At 40.6% G+C, this 21,857-nt stretch overlaps 1 protein-coding gene across 2 annotated transcripts in view; it reads right to left on the bottom strand.

Moving 5' to 3' along the window:
- Positions 1-781: 781 nt before the first annotated feature.
- nbas (NBAS subunit of NRZ tethering complex) overlaps positions 782-21,857 on the bottom strand; it is a 248,466-nt gene continuing 227,390 nt past the window's right edge. For both annotated transcript variants that reach the window (XM_078541594.1, XM_078541595.1), the window contains exons 51-52: positions 18,748-18,876; positions 782-1,406 (exon numbers count right to left, since the gene is read on the bottom strand). In XM_078541594.1, the coding sequence (XP_078397720.1) occupies positions 1,131-1,406; positions 18,748-18,876 (405 nt within the window). In that variant the 3' untranslated portion in view covers positions 782-1,130. The remainder of the gene's footprint in view (positions 1,407-18,747; positions 18,877-21,857) is intronic.

The following is a 21,857-nucleotide window of genomic DNA, read 5'->3' as shown; positions in this document are numbered from 1 at the left end:
AGCTTATAACAAAATAATAATCAATAGAGGGCTAAACCCAATACAGAAAGTACAGCGGAGATATAAAAAGGGTATAAGGGGATCAAAAGAGAGAACATGAAAATAAAATGGTTAAAAAAAGCAGTCAAGGGAAGGTTGGAGCCAATTAGGGTCAAAGAAATTTTCTTGTGGAGGCAGAAAGCATAGCTGAGGAACCAAATGGATAATTTGCATCTGTCTTCTCTAGGGAAGAGGATGCTACCAATGTAGTGATAAAGCAGAAGACAGTAACAACATTGAATAGGATAAAAATAGATAAAGAGGTGCAATAGCGAAGGATGAAGTTGAAAGACACCTAGGCAGGCAATGCAATTATTGGCTGTGAGACTCTGAAGTAGACATTTTATGCACTTTTGTCACCATCTGTTAATCAGCTATAACAATCTTTGCAATATCTGAAATTCGTCATAGGGGGTAATATAGCAATATTTTGCATCCTAGAGTGGGTTAGAAAGCTGGAGTCAAAGAAAGTCAATTATCCGTCATAAGTGCTCCTTGAAAAGAGCTGGCAAAGCAGAAACTTGATCTTTGCAGCTAAATCCAAGAATTGAAAAAGTAAACAACACTAAGAGCAACAAACTCCTTGTTCATGCTGAGGAAAAACTTAACTTGCTGTTCAGGTGCAAGGCCTGTTCTGAAAAGAAATGAGAATAGATTAGAACACAATCATTTTTGATCAGGGAGACAGACCGATGGTGTATGGAGGATGTAGAATGGAGAAAACACAAAATAATTCCACAAATTTAAAATTGCAAGTTTATTTGAAAATCTTAATACACTATTTCACAATGACAATTCTAGGAGTACGCTGAAGTACACTACTGGGGTATAACTTTTTTTACATCAGTACTTGTTAAATTTTTTTTTATTAATTGAAGAATTTTTAAAGTCTAATTTTCAGTAATGCACAGTTGGAAAGTTGTTTATACAACCACATCAATATCACGGACTGAATGCCAGAAGTACGAACGTTTACAGGTAGCAATTACACTAATGTTAACCTTCACCCCTGCATCCGATTGAAGATGAGTACGGCAGGAAGTCCATGCTTTGTTCTTTTCCTGCAACTTTGCAAGTGAGGCACAATCCTTTCATAACCACTTCTTTGTAACACTTAATGCAGCACTAAATGTACACAGCGATGGATGTGTTGCCTTGTGATACATCAGTAAAGAACCTCCCTCTGCAGTGCAGCCTGCTTGATTCAATTGTTCTGCTATCTCTTCAACATTGTACTGCCCTTCCTCACGACTGGCCAAAAGATGTTTTATAAGAGAAGCGTAGAAAACAGTAGATACACAGTCTGCCACTAATTTATTGTTCAGCAGCAAGGAAAGCAGCTCTGAATCACAAGTGGAAGCATCGATCTAGAGGAAGAAAAATATGATGAGTATCCATTATAGTCTATTGAAAACTTGACATCTTATTAGTTGTTGAAGACTTTGAATTACAGCTAACTATATAACCTGCATATTAAGGATTATGACCATTATACAAATGCTCAAACACTTATCAAATCTTTCTGTTTCACTAACTCTACAATTTGCACTTATATAACACCTTTAATATAGAACAGCATCACAGGGAGCTTCACAACACTAATTGGACAAAATGGATGCTGAGCCAAAGGAGCAGATGTTGTGGGGTGGGGAAGGGGGTGGCAGTGGGTTGTGCTTGCAACCAAAAGCTTGGGCAAAGAGGTGGGCTTTAATGACAACCCTGAAGAAGATAGAAGTTTTTAGGAGGGAATTACACGAGAAGCCAGAGTTGAAGGAATGGTGAGTTCCAGGTGGATGGGAAAGAGTTATAAGTTTGGGAGAGATTACAAAGATAGTTAGAGGTGAGGCCATCAAGACATTTAATGTGAGAATGAGAAATTTTAAACAGGAGATTTTGGAGGGACAGGAGTAATGAATGAGCATGATTGAGTGGGGGATAGTATATGGGCTACAGAGTTTCGGATGAGCTGAAGTGTATGAAGGATGGATGGTGTTTGGAACACTTTTCTGGCCACCCTAAGGCATGGATAGAAGTATTAGGAGCAGGGGTGGAGGCAGAAAGGGAAATAAGCAATCTTTGTGATGGAGAGAATGAAGTCCAGCTGCCAAGATTATGAACAGTGACTGGGGGGAAGTTTATTCCATGAGTGAACAGAGAAGGAAGTGGAATCAGAAGGGTGTAGGGGTGGTTAGGAGTTGTGAGAAATATAAAGAAGTAGTCAGAGATGGTCTTTGCTGTGAGCAAGACTATGGGGTGGATTTTATGGCCTCCCTGCCAGGCATGTTTTCAGAGAGGGTGGGGCGAAAGTCATGTAAGTGACAGGTGGGTACCCACTGCCTTCCCACCCACTCCTGACCTGGTCCCTATAATGGCCACTTAAGGACCTCAATCCACCTGCACTGGCTTAATACATTGTGCAGTAGAAGGCAGGTGAGAGTGGCAAGATTGATTTTTCACCAAAGTTGTTGAAAGGGCAGGAAAGAAGGGGAGTACACCCTTCCGGGGTTGCCCTGTATGCATTTGCTGGCACCATTTCCTAAGATCGAAACCTCTCTTTGTGGTTCTCACATGGCCTCCAAAATTGTACTCCTGACCCAAGCGTGCCCAGTCCCTCCCCACCCAAAAAGACCCTACTTACCCGACCCTGGTGTCCATGACACTTTTTCCAAGGGACTGTTTGCAGTTCCAGCAGCACCCACTATTGAGTTCTGGCGCTGCTGGGACTGCAACAGCTGTTGGCTAATCAGATTGGCCAGCAGCTCAAGGGCAGAACTTCCTCCTACTTAAGGGTGGAAGTCCAACCCTCAGCTTGTTAAGGCCAACCCACAGCATTAGATCACTACGGGGCAGCTGTTTTACAGGCAGGGGTGAGGGTGGGTGACCAATATGCTCACGCCCAGTAAATTCAGCCCCATGTGTGTAAAAGGCCCACATAAGATGGAAAGCTCAAATGCATGATTGTGAATGTGAGTAGAGAATTTGTATATAAGAATTGATTAAGGGAGAATAGAAGAACAATAAAATTAGGGAAGAGAGGGAAAGGTGAGTTGACCTGGAAATTGAATTCATCAAGATGAGTCAGTATAGAAAAGGCAAGAGGATAGCTCAGACAGAAACTCGGGGTGGGGCATGTGAGACCAGTACAGAATGAGGATTTAAAGAGAGGTTAAGGGGGTGGAGGAAGAAAAGGTGTCCAAAGAAGTTAGTAGAGACATCAGTAAGGGACAAGCAGCTGCCACCTATGAGCTAGTTTTTTAAAAAAGTTTCATCCACAATAAGATTATGGATGGCAGGTGCCTTGTTTGTAAGGGCATGAATATTTTGTGGAAAAATGGCGAGAAGTGAAAGCTGCAACTTAACGAGTCGTGAAGCAGTACCAAGTCATTTTGGTATATCTGTACCTAAAAAGACCTTACATCCAAAGCAATTAACCACATCCCAAAGCACTTCAGATATAGGAAGTTACCTCAAAGTGCAGTGGCTTCTGCTACATTAGGAAACATGACAACTATTATGCAGGGTGCCACAAACAGCAATAAGGTGGATGACCAGTTAATAATTTTAATTACATTGGTTCAGGATGAAAAGGTTGGAAAGGAAACTGGGAAAACTCCATGATCCTCTTTTTGAATAGTGTCATGGGATGTGTCCCATTGGATCTTTAATGCTCACATGAAACACAGGAACAGGCCAGGGGGACCTGTAGTCTAAAGGACAACCCCTGCGACACAGAATGGCATTAGATCGGCAACCTCAATCTTGCGCTCAAATTCTAGAGAAAGCTGAAACCCATGACCTCTGCTCCAGAGGTGAGAGCACTACCAACTGAGTCAAGCCATGCAAGTGGCTAAGTCGAGACTTTTTTTATACAACAAAACTGACTTTTGGTTATAAATCATTTATATATTGCATGATAATTTTTAATTTATCCTGGGTAAGTAGAAATAAAAATAAAACCTAGATGAAGGTATAAGCAGCTTAACTATCAATGATTAACTAAACATGGCCAACATTTTCCCCCCATCAGGGGGAGAAGAGTGGGAGCGGGTGCTGGTGGGCGTGCTGCTGATCGGCGCCCCCAATCGGGGCCGTGCAGCCATTTTAAGTGGGTGGGCCAATTAAGGCCCGCCCAGCATGACGTGCGCCAGGAAGCGCTATGCTCTCGCTATGTGGGCGGGGGGGGGGGGGGGGGGGGGGGGATTCCCTCAGCGGGGAGTGCGCTCTTTTGCGCATGCGTGCGAAAGAGCACACAAATCTCCCTGAGGCAAAATGTCCGATGTGAAACTTGAAAGAAAGAGGTTTGAAAAATTTCCCTGCCATGTCCCCTCATGTGACACTGTCACATGAGTTGGGACATGTCCATAACTTTCATTGAAACCTTTCGTAAAAATTTAAAGACCCTCACGAAACCTGATCCCGCCCGTGGATGAGGTTTCATGCTTTTCCTGAGGCCCACCTGGGCTCCTGGCCTGCCTGCCAACCTTAAGGTTGGACGGGCAGGTCCATCAATCACGTTAATTGGTTTTTTAACGGCCTCAATAGGCTGTTGACAGTTCGGCGGGCACGCAGCTGAATTGGCTGCTTGCCTGCCGAACTGACAATCTGAATGACACGGGGTGATGTCAGGATGCATGCCCTGGCCCCCCTCGCCGAATGGAAAAACCTGCCCCATGTCTTTCTTATATCAATGATCCTGATATTTTCATCATCAGTTGTTGAGGTAACAGGCTGAGAGTTAGATGCAACGATAAATCTGACAATACACCAGGGAATAAAAGCAGGTTTGAGTACTGATGAATATTCAGAGTATTTTTTTGTTCAGTAGTCAACTTTTGATAAATACTTACACAATTTAAACAGGAACATGTAATAAAATATCCATATTCACTCCATTATAGAGAGTTCCCAAATTCAATCGGATAGTCAAACATAATTTTGTATTAAAAAGGTAAATTTGCTTTGAATCAGACATCCTTGAACTTGCTAGAACAAAATTTATGCTGTGGATAATTTTTGAGCTGGGTGGTAGGATAAAATATAAGCATTAACTCCCTTGCACATTCTGTCCCTCCCATGCCAGATTTACACCTTGTCTCTCCCAACCACACCACATCTCCCAACTCCCTTACCTTAACCACTGCATCAACCACTCATACGTGCACATTGCTTTCTATTTTCAGGTTTCCTCAACCAATCTGTGCAGAGTATTTGAGACAAGTGTGGGAATTGCTACTGCATGGGATTTGGGTCAGCTACAGGAGAGGGTGAAGAGGCAGCAAGCCAACTGCCACATTTGCAGTTTAGACAACAGCCTTACTTTGTGGCCAGTTAACTCAACTTGGAGTTACTTTAGAGTAAGGTTAACAATGAAAGCAAACGCCAACAACTCAGTTCAGGTACATTGGCTCAGCTTTGGTTATTTACTATTGTAAAGAAAAAGTTTCAATTCAGCATATTACTTATATATCTAACATTCTTTTGAAATAATAAATACAACAAGATGATGGTGTAGTGGTAATATCACTGGACTAGTAATCCAGGGACTCAGGCTAATGCTCTGAGGACATGGGTTCAAATCCCACCATGGCAGCTTGCGGGATTTAAATTCAATTAGTAAAATCTGGAATTTAAACTTAGTCTCAGTGACGGTGACCAGGAAACTATCATCGATTGTCATTAAAATTCACTAATGTCCTTTAAGAAAAGAAATCTGCTGCCCTTACATGTGATTCCAAACCCACAGCAATGTGGTCGACTCTTAACTGCCCCCTGAAACGGCCTACCAAGCCCCTCAAGGGAGATTAGGATTGGGTAACAAATGCCAGTGATGCCCACATCCCATGAAATGATAAAAAAAAAACAAATTTTGGGGTCATACGGACTTGAAACATTAACTCTGTTTCTCTCTCCACAGATGCTGCTAGACCTGATGAGTTTTTCCAGCATTTTCTGTTTTTGACCCGTATTTCATGCTGCCCATGCCATAAAAGGGGCAGGTGGGAGTGGGGCGCCCACTTTTGAAAAAAAAATTGGAAAGGTGAAAGGAAGGGGGCGCACAGCATTTGGGAATGCTCTTTGTTCCTCCCTGCCTGGCCTCCAAAACTGGCCCTCCAAGACCCCCCTGCCCCACAGGTTGCCTGCTCCCTCCCTGCCCAAAAAGCCCAGGGTTTACTTGGCTCCAGGATCCATCAAAGTTCTTCATGGGACAGCTTGAAGTCCCTGCAGCGCCCAGTACTCACTTCTGGTGCTGCTTTGACTGTTAGAGCTGCCGGCCAATCATATTATCTGTCAGCTCTAGAGGCTGGAACTTCCTCCCACTGAGGAGCAGAAGTGCCACTCTCAGCTTGTTTAGTCTGGCGGCAGCACGTTATTGTTGTGGGGCGGGCTTCTTTTTTTTAAGGTCCACCAACAGTTGCAATCGGGGAGTGGCAGGCAAGAAATTCCGCTCAATACATCACTGCTTACTTTGGGGAATTTTACATTGTTATGGAATACTTGTGAAAATTATCTCCAATATTCTACTCTGCAGTAGCAGAGAGAAAAAAAAACTTGCATTTATATGGCAGCTTTTATGACCTCAGGATGTTTTAAAGTGTGTTAGCTTTGCCTGTTCTACTTACAATACTGCCACGTAATCTTTCATATCCACACCCGAGGGGGCAGACAGGGGCTCAATTTAATGTCTCAACTGAAAAACCTCTGACAATGCAGCATTCCCTCAGTACTGCACCTAGATTATGGGCTCAAGTCCTGAAGTATGGCTTGCACAGGTGACTTTTTGACTCAGAGGTAAGAATGTTACCATCAAGCCAAGGCTGACACCTAAAAAAGGTTAAGTGAAAACCATGGAAGTCCTTCTGGACTATTTATAACAAGATACAGTATTTTCTTCCAGTATATTCACACTTATTATTGACTGGATTACGCAACAAGGGGTCAGAATTTGAGGATCACAGAGATCTCGGAAGGTCTTACGGCTAGAGGACGTCAGATATGGAAGTGGGGAAAGGGGTGAGTGAGGGAAAGCCATGGCCATGGAAGCATTTGAAAACAAAGAGTAGAATTTTAAAATTGAGGAGTTGGGGGACCAGGAATCAAAGTCAGTCCATGAATACAAGCCTAATGCGTGAACACTACTTGCTGTGATTCAGGATAGTGGAGTAGTTTTGGATGAGTTGAGGTTTATGCAGGGCAGAGGAACCACCAGGAGAGCATTGGAATAATCCGTTGTGGAGGTAAGAAAATGATGGACAAGGTGTTCAGCAGCACGTAGACTGAATTTGGGGTGGAGTCAGGTGATATTAAAGGCGGAAATATCTCCATTTAGCTCAGTTACAGTGAAGGGATTTGAAGCTGCCCGTCTCAAGACTCCACCCAACCTTAATAGAAACTACTGAACCTAGTTGTATCTGTGAATGGTAATAAAGTAGCACAGTAATACACAGAAACACAGTTTTGGATGAGCTCAAGTTTATGGAGTGTGGAAGCTGGGGGACCAGCCAGGATAGCATTAGAATAGTTAAGTTTAGAGATAAAAAAGGCATGGATTAGAGTTTGAGCAGATGAGCTGAAACAGGGGCAGCGACAGACACATAAACCTTCCAAATCCGTGACCTCTACCAACTAGAAGGGCAAGAGCAGCATATACATACAAACACTACTACCTGCTAGTTGCTTTCCAAACCACACACCATCCTGATTTGGAACTACCTGTATATTACCATTACTTCACTGCCGCTGGGTCAAACACCTGAAACTCCCTTCCAAAAACCACTCTGATGACGGACTGCAGTGGTTCAAGAAGGTGGTTCATCACCACCTTCTCAAGAGCAATTAGGGATGGCAACAAATGCTGGCCTAGCCAACGATGTTCACATCCCTTGAAAGAATAAAAAAAAATGCACAGGAACTAGGCAGCCCTTGGTAATGGAGTGGATGTGTGGTCAGAGCTCATCCCATGGTCAAGTAGGATGCAAAGGCTGTAAACAGCCTGACTCAGCCTGAGAGAATGACCAGAGAGAGGGATAGAGTCAAAAGCAAATAACTGCAGATACTGGAATTCTGAAACAGAAACAGAAAATGTTGGAAACAGCAGATCAGACTGCATCTGTGGAAACAAACAGAATTAATATTTCAGGTTGATGCTTCATCCCTCAAGAGAGGGATAGAGTGAGTGGCTAGGGAATCAAGAGTTTGTAGTGTGATGGCTTTGGTCTTCCTAATGTTTAATTGAAGGAAATTTATGCTTATCCAGGACTGGACATCAAACAAGCAGCAGATAAATCAGAGGCAGCGGAGGAGTTCAAATATAGGTGGTGGTTAAGCTGGGTGTCATCAATATACATGTGGAATCTGACCTGATATTGAGGTACAGCTTTTAGATGGGAAATAGAAGGGAACCAAGGATAGACCCTTGAGAGACACCAGAAGCAGCAATGCGAGAGTACAAAAAGAAACCAGTGCAGGTGAGAATGAAACAAGGTGAGGTTGGTCACACCCAGCTGGATGACAGAGGAGAGACACTGGAGGAGAATGGTCTGGTCAAATGTGTCAAAGGTGTCATTTGAAATTGATGAGGAAGTCCAAAAACTTAAAATCAAAATGCACAGTCAGTATTCTGTGGCAACAAGTAATAGACAACCTCAGATGATGAAGCAGGTAATAGCTAATGATCTAATGGAAATTCTATGATCATACAATGAGAAAGTGAGAAAGACTAATACATGTCTACCTAAAACACATAAAGGGGCTGGTGGTCTTACAGTGAATATTATATGCTGCAGAAAATCTCAAGACAGATCTTTTTTTTTTACATATATATGTAAAATATTAAATAGATATATAACATACGTGAAAATCATATTATAAGCAAAGTGCCATGGATAGAAATAAATGCAATTTTATTACAGCCAAAAAGACCACCTGTGTTCTATAGGAACTTAAAATCAGGAAGTTAAAAAAAAGTTGTGTGTTTAATTGAATAGCTTAATGAAAGATTAAATGATACAATATTTGCTAATTACATTACTTTGACCTGATGTTTCCATAGATCCTGCCCAAGCTTGCAATTTCTTGGCAAACTTGTTATGTTTCTATCAGGATATTTCTGTTGCAGTTGCTTCTTCCTGTTCCCTGACTAATGTTTCATGAGAACAACATTACTATGACTGAAAAATTATTCAAGTTTTCAGCACAATTTACAGAAATCTACAATTTGTCTCAAATTGACAGGACTGTAAATAAATAGGAGTTGTACATTTCTAGGACCAAAAGGAAATGCAATGTAGTTAGTGTGTCTGGGTGTCAAGCGGATGTCGTTCACTGGCACCTTTGCAGAACTGCTCCTTACTGTCAGACACTATTATTATTTAGTAGGACTTCAATCATATCATCAAGGAATTCAGTATGTGTGCTACATAAGCAGCCTGCTTCTTGTCTAATAGGCCTGTCAATAACATGTGAATGATACATATTGCTTAGACATTCTTCATGTCTTAGCTATGGACCACTAATTGTTAACAAGTTTACGTGCCACAGAAATAGTGTCAGATATGAAGCAAATATCTCAAAAATCTCCTTTCAATGTATAGTCTATTTTGCTGCTTTTATTTAATTTAGTTTCAAAAACATGGCCAAAATTTATATGCTACCTAAATAAAAAATGACAACTTATTAATTAGCAATGGTGAGAGTCCAGAAATTCTAGTAGTGCAGCATGTGAGCAAATTGCAATGATATATTCATGACATCCTTTCCTAGAGAAAAAGTACTATGAAATCCAAAGGCTGACAAGTGCCCTGGACCTGATGGCCTGCATCCAAGGGTCTTAAAAGAAATGGCCTCAGAGATAGTGGATATATTGGTTGTAATCTTCCAAAATGTCTAATTTTGCAGCAGAAGACCTAGATTGCTCAGAAATTACCATAGCCAAAGTGACTCAGAATGAATTTGAAGAACTTTTTTGCGTCAGATGCTGAAGACAATGAATTTGATGGGTTTTAAATTGCCACGATCGTGGTTAAAGGTATCTTTGTAAAATTAATTGATTCAATAAACTGTGCCATATTAATTTAATACGAATAACTTGCGTTTTCTTTGAACGTTTCAAAATGGCGGCACCCACAGCGGCGATTCACATTTTATACACAGTGTAAAGACAACCCCAATTTTGGAAGGATTTTTGGAAGCTTCGACTTCTACGCTGTGGTCTATGCTATCAGCATAAAAACAGCGATCACACTTCAAAAGCAATTCATTGGCTGTGAAGGGCTTTTAGGATGAGCTGAGAACATAAAGGTATCGGATAAATACATTTTAAAATATTCACCCGAGAGCTCTCTAGCTGTAGAGCCTTTGTTGCCAGGTGAAATGGAGCCAAATGGGGGAATTGGAGTTAAGCTTAGAATTGGAAGGTTTTACAAAGTATGTTATTGGGAGGCAGTTGAAAGTTGATTGTGTATTCATGTTTAGGAAGCAACCAACACAGACCTATTTAATAGTCCTTGCAGTGTCTGCTGTTCAATGTGTTATCAGAAGGGTCTGTAAAAGCAAGGATCAGCACATACAATTCAATCAACAAGCCAATTCACATTTTAAACAGATAGCAGGGTTTGGTGTCATCAATTTCCTTCCTTAAATTATTTTCTATCACACAGTGAAGCTTCACTCTGTACTGTAAACTCTTTAGATGCTAATTTCTCTATATTTTACCTGAAACATGAGTTTGCATTATTACAAGAGGCACTGTTGACTGCGAGGGGACACGTTAAATCTAAAATATTTAAAGTATATATGTGATTGGTCTCAGCGTTCCAAAGGTATTACAGTACCAGGTGATACAGTCAACATAAATTGAAAGCAAAGAACTACCACCTAATCTTATGTGACAGCCTAAATGCCACCCTTACAAAATTCAAGATAATCATTCCTCAAGGGACTAACTGATTCTGACATCACAGGAAGCATAAATAGAGGCCATAAGTAGCTAAATTTAAAAGAAGCAATCACATTTCTTTTAAAAAGAAAAGCATGAAGTATAAATACTAACAATTTGGTTGGAGTTAAAAATATTGGCAAATCACAAACCAAGTAGCCACAACAAACACAGAAATGTTGAGACTTCGTAACTTTAGAAAGTTCGAAAATTATTAAGCCACATGAATGGAATGTTGGTGCAAATGGTACAAGTGCAACAAAATCACTTATGCTAACCTGTCAAGCAATCTTTCTATAAAGGTTCTACCCCCACACAAAGCCTGAGCTTAAACCCCAAATCTCCCCCATTGAGTAGGGTTTTGGCAAATATCCCATATAATGGAAGTCTTCAACAACCTCCAAATAAATTGTAGCCTCTTGGAACTGATTAAGTCTTTGGTGCATCGCACCCCATTCCCTCCCATCCCCAATTAACATCAAATCCCTTTGCTAATGGAATCTTCAATTCAACTACTCCTCACTCACACTCCACTGAGCAGATTTTCAGCACCAACCCCTCCTGCCATTGAATAATGAAGTTTTCATTCCACCCCAACTCCTATCCCTCTGGTGAGCAAGTTGTGGCTCTGATCTACCGCAAACGAACAAGTCTTCCACCATCTCCAATTTCCCTCCCACCACACCGAGGAATTTTCAGGCCTGCTTCTGCACCATCCCCCCTTCCCCTGCGCACATGCCACTCCCTCGACACAATCATTGAAATCTTGGGCCACAAATCTTTTGCTTTCCCCCGATCTCCCACACACTGAGCAAGCTCATGACCCTGATCACACTCTCCTGACACCATTTTCACCAAAACTACAACCCCCAGCTCTACTCCCACTTCCCCCCACCCCACTCCCCAAACTCCACTGGGGCAGATTTTCATCAAGCTCCTCACTGAGTAAATTTTTAGCCATGCCCTCCCACCCCCTCACACACACCTGTTGAGAAAATTTCAAGTCTGATAAGCCCCCACACCCTCAACCCATCTGCTGAGCAAGATACTGTCCCTGCTCCCCAGAAAGGAAGACTCTCAATGTTCACATTAGATGCTGTCTGGAAGACAACATATTCAATTAGATGTTGATCATCTGAATTGCTCATCCATGATTCTTGCTCTCCCAGTTGATCTTTCTGTTCATTGGTACTCCTCTTCTCTGAGCACTAAGAAGCTTTCCCAGTCAGAGGCACAGTACACTGAACAGCACCACCTACAGTGCTCCTCTCTTCCATTCCTCACTCTCTCCTCTCCTTTTCCCATTCTGTTTCTGATCCCCCACCAATCCCCTAACGCCCCCCCCCCCCATCCCCTCCTCCCCTATCCACCCCCCCCACCCCCCAACACCCTCCTCCCCCACCAAAATCTCACCCTCTCTTTTCACTCCATCCCTTCCATCTTCCTTCTCTTTTCCCTCTTCCCTTTAGGGAACAGCACAACAAGAATTTTGAGAATGCATTAATTGCAACCGAGTTTCAATGTCCTTCACCAGTGCAAGAGGTTCACGCTCCTGTTTCCCCTTACTGATGGTTCTTGACTTTAGGATTTTATAAAGGACAAAATTACACAGACCCGTGGTGTGACTCAACCACAAACTCGTTTATTAAAATACTCCTAACACCCTGACACAAGAGCTCTAAACTAGAGTAAATGACACTACACAACACTTAATGTCGTTTCCACAAACGAAACAATGGACTCAAGTATCTTTGGCTCCCAGACTGATGTGCATGTAACAAGATCCTCTCCTTTTTGGCCGTTGTTGATGTTGCTCATCCGTATCTGACCCATCTCCTATGCCTCTGCACTCACACCTTCTCCTCCTTCCCAGAACCATGATAGGATCTCCCTTGTCCTCACTTTTCACCCAACCAAGCCTCCGCATTCAAAGGATCATCCTCCGCCATTTCTGCCAACTCCACCAAACACATCTTCCCATCACCCCCCATCGGCATTCCGTAGGGACCGTTCCCTCTGGGACACCATGGTCCACTCCTCCATCATCCCTAACACCTCAATCCCCTCCCACAGCATCTTCTCATGCAATTGCAGAAGGTGCAACGCCAGCCCCTTTACCTCCTCATCATCCAAGGCCCCAAACACTCCTTTCAGGTGAAGTAGCGCTTTGCTTGCATCTCCTTCAATTTGCTCTACTGCATTCGCTGTTCCCAATGCAGTCTCCTCTACATTGGGGAGATCAAACACAGACTGGGTGACCGCTTCACAGAACCCCTTCAGTCTGTCCGCAAGCCTGACCCATCCTGCTCTCACGCTCACACGTCTGTCCTTGGCCTGCTGCAATGTTCCAGTGAAGCCCAGTGCAAACTGGCAGAACAGCACCTCATCTTCCAGTTAGGTACTTTACAGCCTTCCAGATTTAACATTGTGTTCAACAATTTCGGACCATGAACTCTCTCCTCCATCTTCATCCCCTTTTTAATCCCTTTTTTAAAGTTTATTTTTATTTTTTACCTTTTTATTTTTATTCATTGTTTTATACTCTTTTTATCCCCTTTTTTAAAATTCCTTTTCCCCAACCACCGCTCCCTCCCCCCATCCCACCCCCAAAGGGGCCATCTGTTACCTGTTCCACGTTGTTCTTTCACAGAGTGCTGACCATTGTTCTGCTATTCACACATTCTGCTTTCTTACCTTTATGCCACTATTAGCACCTTCTTTAGGTCTTACAACCACCATTAACAGTCTCTTTGTCTTTTTGTTCATATCTTTGTCAATCTCTCCTTTGCCCCCACCTATCACTGGCCTTCTATCCTGCTTCACCTGCTCCACCCCCTTAAACAGTATAAATTTCATCACATTTCTACTTCTCTTTAGTTCTGAAGAAGAGTCGTATGGGCTCAAAACGTTAACTCTGTTTCTCTCTCCACAGATGCTGCCAGGCCTGCTGAGTTCTGTTTGTGTGTCTAGCTGTTACCTGAGGCCATTTGTTACAATGATTCCCAGCTTCTGAATTATCTGATGGCAGCTATCTTGTGTCATTGTTGTGATAATGTCCTGATGTCCTTTCATAGTATCGGTTTTGCTTTGATATTGGAACGTTTTGAAAATTAGCCCCCGACAGTATAGCCTGCCTCTGTGTGTTCTTCGTGTTGAGATTTGGCCTGTTTATTTGCAGTATGTGTGTCCATGGGTTTTTGGAGTTTTTATATTTCATAAAGTCCGGTTTGAGGGGATTCCAATCTTACGCCAGCAGTCTTTTGCCAGGCTCCTACCCATCAGCTGAGTTAATTTTTCTTCAGTATCCCTGTTTCATCCTCCCAAGCTGACCTTTGGTTCATTTATTTCCCTCTATTCTCTTCCCTCACTCACTGTCCTTCCCCCCCCCCATCCTGTCCCTCTGCCATAAATTGGTTCTACGTTCCCTGCCTCTAATCTTCTTTGATTAGTAAAATTGTAATCGGTTTTGCCTTGAGTAAAAGAAAAGGATCATCCATCAGATTAGCTTTGAATTGTATATTATCCAAAAATGAGAGAGGAGAGCATTCCCGTCCCCAGAGGTTTATGAAACTTCAAATAATTGCAGCATGGAAATGAGGGTTTAACAATTTCAGATCTGAAAAGCTAATGTAACAATGTTTTCAAATTTTACTCCTGCTAATATTTACCAGGCTTAAGCAGTTATTTTGTGTAGAATACCTTGGGAGATTTTTACTTCTGTGCTCAATGTACTTTAGCTCTAATGTAGTCTATCAAATGCACACTTCATGCAAAGTTTTTGAATTCTCCACTCTTTGACTTTGACCAGATTTATTCAAAGAGTCAGGAAGATAGAAACAGATGGTATTCTGTGTAAGACTGGCAAGCTCCGGCAATCCAAGGAGTACTTGGGAAAATTCCATCTACAAAAAGCCATCCAGAAGAACAAATTTTGAAACATAAGTGCCTGAAGCTAGGTTACTCTGTGCACATTTCAATTACCAATTCGAATACAGAATAATAAATACTACTCTGTAGTAGGAGGATGCTCCTATTTTCCTAATTTGTAGCAAGCCTGATCTTCTATTAGACTTGTAATTTATCCAAGGCTACCAGCATCAGTGGAACAAGAGCCAGAATTTCCTAGGAGTTAAGTGGATCCATGTAATAGAGCTATTTCACATGGTAATTTCAGATTAAAGTGTAATTATTTTACATATTAGTAGCAACATAACAATTATTAATTTTTGCTCATGCTCCTAAGGTTGCTTTGGGGAGTAAATAGGTGTAAATCATGCTATTGAACTGGCTCCATAATAATCATGTTTTTGCATGCTAGGGCTTCTGTTAAGGTGCGATTACATACAAATTACAATATAGAAATGAGTTGTTAGGACTCAATTGTTGTTGGCTTTGATCCTCCATATGAACTGTAATTTTAAACACATGTGCTCATTCTGTTCCATATCACTCTATTCCCTTTCCTTCAATCATCTATCTGAACTATCCTTAAATATTGACCAAGTTTCTACTTCAATCACCAACTCCGGCAGCATATTCTAGAGCCTCACAAACCTCTTTGTTAAAGTTCCTCTTATTCGCTGTTCTAAATCTTTTATATTTAATTTCATATCTTTGTTCAGGTTCCCTGAGTCACTGAAAAAAAGGGCTTCACCTCAATTTGCTGGGACTGCACTTTTGATGAATGTACAGTGTGGACATTGCGGTAGCAAAAAGGATGGAAAGTTGTCTAAAGAAAGTCCTAAAAAAAGAGAACTTGCACGGTGGGGAAAAGGAAATAAATGCACAAAATGGCAAGGAGAATGCAGAAATCAGGCTTTCTTGATGGAAAAGTGCTGCACATGCTAATGACACCCCAACTTATATCAAGACCACCAGGCAGAGGTGAAGCATTGCATTGCCATAGTCTCCAGGGCTATGGGGCAAGTGCTCGAAAATGGGGCTAGTGAAGTCAGATCTTTGTTAACTGGCACGGACATGATGGGCCGAATGGCCGCCTTCTGGGCTGTAGCCGTCTATGAGTCTATAAAAGTCACACAAAATTCTCTGAAAATGTGAACTTTGGCTTGAGAAGGATTATTTATTCATGGTCAACATGTTACTAACAGGACTACGATAAATTAATACATCTATTGGTATGTAATCTATTATTATGGAATGACTAAATTAACCTTTCCATACAATGCAAACATTCAAATTGGAAACCAAAAGAAAACTTAGCAGCAGATATATTTGCAGCTTATCTGTGTCAAAATAACTTTCTGAACTAAGCACAGGGTTTAATTTCTACAACTGCCAATTCAGTAATACTTGCATGCTTTGTCACTTTTCCATTACTTACAATATATAATGGTAAGAAGCATACAAATATCATGAATATGTACTTGACTTTATACGACAGCTCTACAATGACGGACATAACTCCCCTGAAAACAAAAGCAGGAAGGAAATGCTGAAAATACATTTCATTTTTAGAGAAATGAGTAATGACCCTCCTGGTATTTTAAAGCAATGGGATTCTTTACCATGTGACACACAATATATCATTATATAACGTAGCTGATCTTTTGAGGCATTATTCAAATTCTTTCTCTCTTTTTGCAACTTTCTCTGTTATTTCCTATCTGTATCTTTTATCTGTACTGCTCTCCCCTCATGCTCTTAGACATGTCGATTTTGACTGACTCTCTTACACTGTTTGCATGGGCTTCTCCTTTGATGTGCCACCCCTTTCTTCTGTATGTCTCTCATTCTCATTCCTTTATTTGTGCACTCAGTTTCCATATATAAGGCAAACTGAACAACATGACGTTGAAAGAAATCATTTTTAAAAAATATTTGATTGCCTAACTTTGATGCAGTTGCCTTATTAGTAACTTTAGGGCAAAAACATCTTTAATTGGTTAGCTTATTATTGGTTGGGGATTCATAATTGGTAGCTTTTCCTATCTGTTTACTGGTTTACAATAGAATGCCTTTCTTATATGCCAACAATCAACAAAATCAGTAATATGACTTTAACAGATGGTAATTATTTGAGCCAAACAGATAAGTCTGACATACGTTTTTCATGTGAGATGCTATGAAGTATAACAGTGTTTCCCAAGCACGACAGAACAGAATGACAGTTAATTTTATATGTTAGTTGATCTTCCATGGTTTTGCACAAGGAAAGTCAAGTCTAAGTGCAGTCAAACAGGGTTAGAGAACAGGAAAGACATCGCTACATATTTTGGGTGGCCAGAGACAGGGAAGCTGGTGAGTCAGTGGGTAATAAAAACAATGACATGGGAGGCCTTCAAAAAAAGGATTTTAAAAATATTAAACAAATATTTAACTTTTATTTTAAACATATACTCTCAGCATTCCACAGCACTTTCTGTATGTGACACTGAATGTGAAAGCAAGTTGCAATGCACTTTAAAATTGAAACTATCACAACAGCATCTACAGGTCTAGCTGATACTGCAAGGACTATAATGGGTTTATTGATAGGAGTAACATTCGCTTTAGAGAGTTACTTTTTAATCAACTGCACACCCTACTACTGAATTTCATATATAACAAGTAGTTTACCACTTTGTGTAGATAATCTTTATAAAATGTGAAGATTATGTTCTACTGAAAACATCCAAAGTTTTCTCTTTTGAAATGATGATGAACTGGTGTACAATGCTGATATTGCCTTTATTTCACATTTGCAATATTTGAAATTGTATTTCCTTTTAAATACTTCACTGCGCTTCCACCCTAATCTATAATCACTCAAATGATAAATTCAAGCACAGTTTTTCAAGCTTCACATTACCAGATGAATTTAAGTAGAATTCAACAGTTACAGGGAAACGGAAACACATGGTAGTGTGTGTAACCTTGATGCTGTTCTAAATTTCCTCCATAGGTGCACATTTTTCCCTTTGCTTGCAGGGTATTCACAAACATATGACTTTTTTCCCATCCAAGGTGGCATAATCTGTAGTATTTTTTCTACCAGCACCATGCCAAGGGGAGGCTCAATTCAAGTGAGCTGAACTTGGTAGTATTTTCTTCTTTCTGCGCTATTCTATGTAGTGACCCAGCATACAGTTTCATCATAAAGCGCAAGCGACCACTAAGCCAACTCTGCTCAAGTGACCAGCAAACAAAAACAAACTTCCAATCCTTTAACTGGCAACAAGTGTAAAAACAACTGGACTACCAGAGCTAACTACAGGACGACAATATTTTTAAACCACATGGTTGAATAAATTCATATCTGATACTGAAAAGTATTGAGAAACTAAAATAATAGAACTGAACTCATGCACTGTATTCCACTCTAACTGTGGAAAATAAATTGCAGGATCAATTTAATCAGTCAGTTTAGCTTAATCTCTGAACCAATCTTAGTTTACAGAATATACGTTGGTTTTATTGTCGAAATCCAGTTGTGCATTCATTACCCAAGACGCCAAGACAATTTTTTTTTCCAGTAATCATCTTGTTCGATTGTAATTTTTGGCTATGTAATTTATCACACTGCTCTGGTTTCCTGTTCAGGTTAAAAAAGTCAAGGTAATCCAGGGCAATTCTTACTTTTTAAAAATAATGGTTGGATAGATTTGTAGATCAAAGATGTGCAAATCTAATTTTTTTTAATATGCATATTATTGGGGAATCTGTTGCGTGATCCGACTCTTAGAGTATTAGAAATATTTATCCTTTTTTAAGTTTTTAATAAAATAGCTTGTTCATTACCAAGGGATTTAAGAGATTTAGAAATGAACTGTTCATACCTGAGTAACAGCTCTCATCTGTTCCATTGCCAACGCCTGTAGCTCATGGTTACCACTTTCTATCCCAAGCTTCAATGCTGGCAGCAGGATGGATTGATCGAGGAGCAGCAGGCAAATTTGTTTCACATACTGTTTAAAAGCATATTAGGACTTTAGTTATTGAGTAAGAGCATTGTAAGTAAATGATATCAATACTGAAAAGCAACAATGTACAGAGGTCCTCACACCAAAATGTTTGAACCTTTTTATTCTGTAAGAAACACAAAATGAGCAGTTAACGGCTTTGTGACAATGATTTGTATATTTTTCTGGAAATTTAAAGTTGTATACAAGGTTATGAATAGTTCAATTATCTTGCTCTCTTACAAAACCCACTAAATAACCCACAAATCACAATCGATTAATTATCATTTGTTCCATTGCAATCATTTATAGGATGGACTCACTTCTGTTATACTTTTTACTCCAAAAAAGATCTTGAAGAGCTTTGAAAAAGAGTTGGACTTTATAAGTAAAGACTTATGTAGGGAACTGGATGGCACAGCAGACTTGACACTGACCTTTCTGCCCTGGGAATTAAGTTCAAATCCAGTGCAGACACATAGGATGAAAGTCTGCACTGATTGCAAAATTCTAATGTGAAATGAGTTTCAAATCCTGCAAAAATCTGGCTCTAATTTGGCATGCATTGGTATGTGATTTCGGAGTGGGGGGTGAGGGGGTGGAAATCACAAAAGGGGGCTTTACTCTGCAGCTAGTTGTGTTACACCTTGCCTGTGGCTGCTTCATCCTACTGTGGATGTCACTTCCTAAAGTTGGAAGTATTACATTTTCAGCATTAACATCTTAAAGTTTGAGGAGCAAACTTGTATTCACATAGTGCCTTTAATGCGATGAAGCACCCAAGGCATTTCACAGAAATGTTATAAAACAAAATATGACATTGAGACACATGCGGAGATTTGAGGACAGATGGCCTAAAGTTTGGTCAAAGTGGCAGGTTCTAAATAGCAACGTAAAAGTGAGGTAGAGAGGTTTAGGAGGGAAATCCAGAGCTTAGGTCTGGGCACTCATCAATGTTGTAGTGATTAAAGTCAGGAATGCTCAAGAGGCCAGGATTGGAGAAGTTGTGGGGCTGCAGGAGATTACAGAGATGCATGGGGCCGTGGAGGGATTTGAAAACAAGGATGAGAATTGCTTAAGCAGGAGACAACGTAGGTCAGCCAGCACAGAACTGATGGGTGAAAGGAACTTAACGTGAGTTAGGAGTTGGGCAGCAGAACTCTGGATGGCCTCAAATTTATCAAGGGCAGAATGTTGGAGGTCAGCCAGAAGTACTTTGGAATAGTCAAGTCTAAATAAATCTATGACAGCAACTTGCATTTATATTGCACTCTCTACAGAAACAACTTAAGGTGCTCCACAGGACTGGTCATTGAGCTGAAAGATTTGTTTAAGATACTTATTTTGTGAAGGGTTTTAAAGGTAAGAAGGGAATAAAGCTCAGTCAACAAAGGTCAGGGTGGGGGGCAGCAGAGGAAGCCATAGGCAAGGAAGACTACCAAAGGTTGGCTGTGTTGCGACAATGGAATGATTTGAAGACTAGCATGAGGATTTTAAAAGTAAATTATTGGAGGGTGGGAGGCACATTAGGTCACTGAGAAGTGAGGATAAGGGTATCTGTTACTTAGTCCAGGATAGGGTGTGAGCAACAGAATTTTGGATAATTTAGAGGTTGTGTACAGTCTTTTCCACGTGAGTAACAAGGGAAGGAAACAATGTTGATGGCTGGCAACAGTGATTTGTTTTCTTGATAAAAATAACATGTAAATGGGAAAAGGCAACAAAAATGTTGAGATCAGGTGAGGAGAGGTGAAATGGTTCCCCTCTTTCCCCACTCCTTGTTTGACCATAACAGTTTTTTTAAAAAAGGACCTGCTTGCTAATTCAGTGAATGTTTAACTGTTTACATGTTGTGACTGTAAAAGACACATAGGTTTCCTTGAGATTTTTTTAAAAAACGAGAAAGAGGATAGTTTTTATTGTGCTTAACCTGATCTAAGAAAAATAATAAGACGCTCCAACGCGCACACACAGATATTCAGGTGCCACACGTACAAAAATAGATTACAAAGTGGGAGAATAGATTAAGTGATATTATTAAAGTCCAATAAAGATTAATGTTATACGGTTCTCATAGGTTGATGACGTGGGTGGATCCAGGCTGCTTTCAGTCGTCCTTCTGGTTTCGGGGTTGAGGCAGTTTAAAGATGGACAAATTAGTTGTTTTTCTGGAGGCAGCAGCTGCTTTGTTGAGTTCTTTTCAAATATCTCTGCTTGCAGCACATGAAAAGTCAAAAACAGCAGACAGGGTTTGACCTTGTAAAAATAGGTAGAAAGAGAAAGATCCACACAGGGATCTTCTGTGCTGTTCATTTCCAGACTGGCTTGTTTCTCCCTGGTGCTTGGAGTAAGTAAGATTGGTTATCTGTAGTCAGTTTCGATCAGGTGACCACCCGATCAATACTTCCATTGTCTTCATAAATGATTTGAAGTTAGGACCATTGCTACACAATGGAGAAAGGATGGTGGCTATTCACATCTGTTTATGGTGAACTAGTTTCTCTACAGCTCACTTTGTTAAGTTTCAAGTTCGGAGACAGTGAGAATGGGAGTCCACAAATGTTGAGTTTTGGAAGTCAATAGACAACAGAAGGTGTGAATTCGACAGATGGTTTTGTCTCAGCATGTACATCCAAGGGAGGGCACCCCACCCAGGTTTAACTAAGAACTTTTTGGAGACCTGAGGTAATTCAGAATCTATAGAAATTACAAAAGTCACCTGACCTTCAGCGGCCATCTTAACAGTTTGCCGTTTTAGTTATTTTTAAAATGTTGTCAATGATTTCCAGCCAGTAAATTCATAAAGTTTTTTTTGATAAAACATGGCTTTGTAACAAGAGAATCTCAACTAATCAGTATAAGTTGTTATCACATTGAGAATTCCTCTAAGTTATAAACACATGCAACGTGATTAAGTGGCCAATGGTAGATATTTAAAGAATATTTTTTGAACTTATTCTTTCAGGGATGTGAGCATCACTGGCTAG

Source organism: Cetorhinus maximus, chromosome 5 (assembly GCF_964194155.1).
Source record: "Cetorhinus maximus chromosome 5, sCetMax3.hap1.1, whole genome shotgun sequence".
In the NCBI taxonomy this organism is placed as follows: domain Eukaryota; kingdom Metazoa; phylum Chordata; class Chondrichthyes; order Lamniformes; family Cetorhinidae; genus Cetorhinus; species Cetorhinus maximus.
This window is presented reverse-complemented; position numbering and strand designations above follow the sequence as displayed.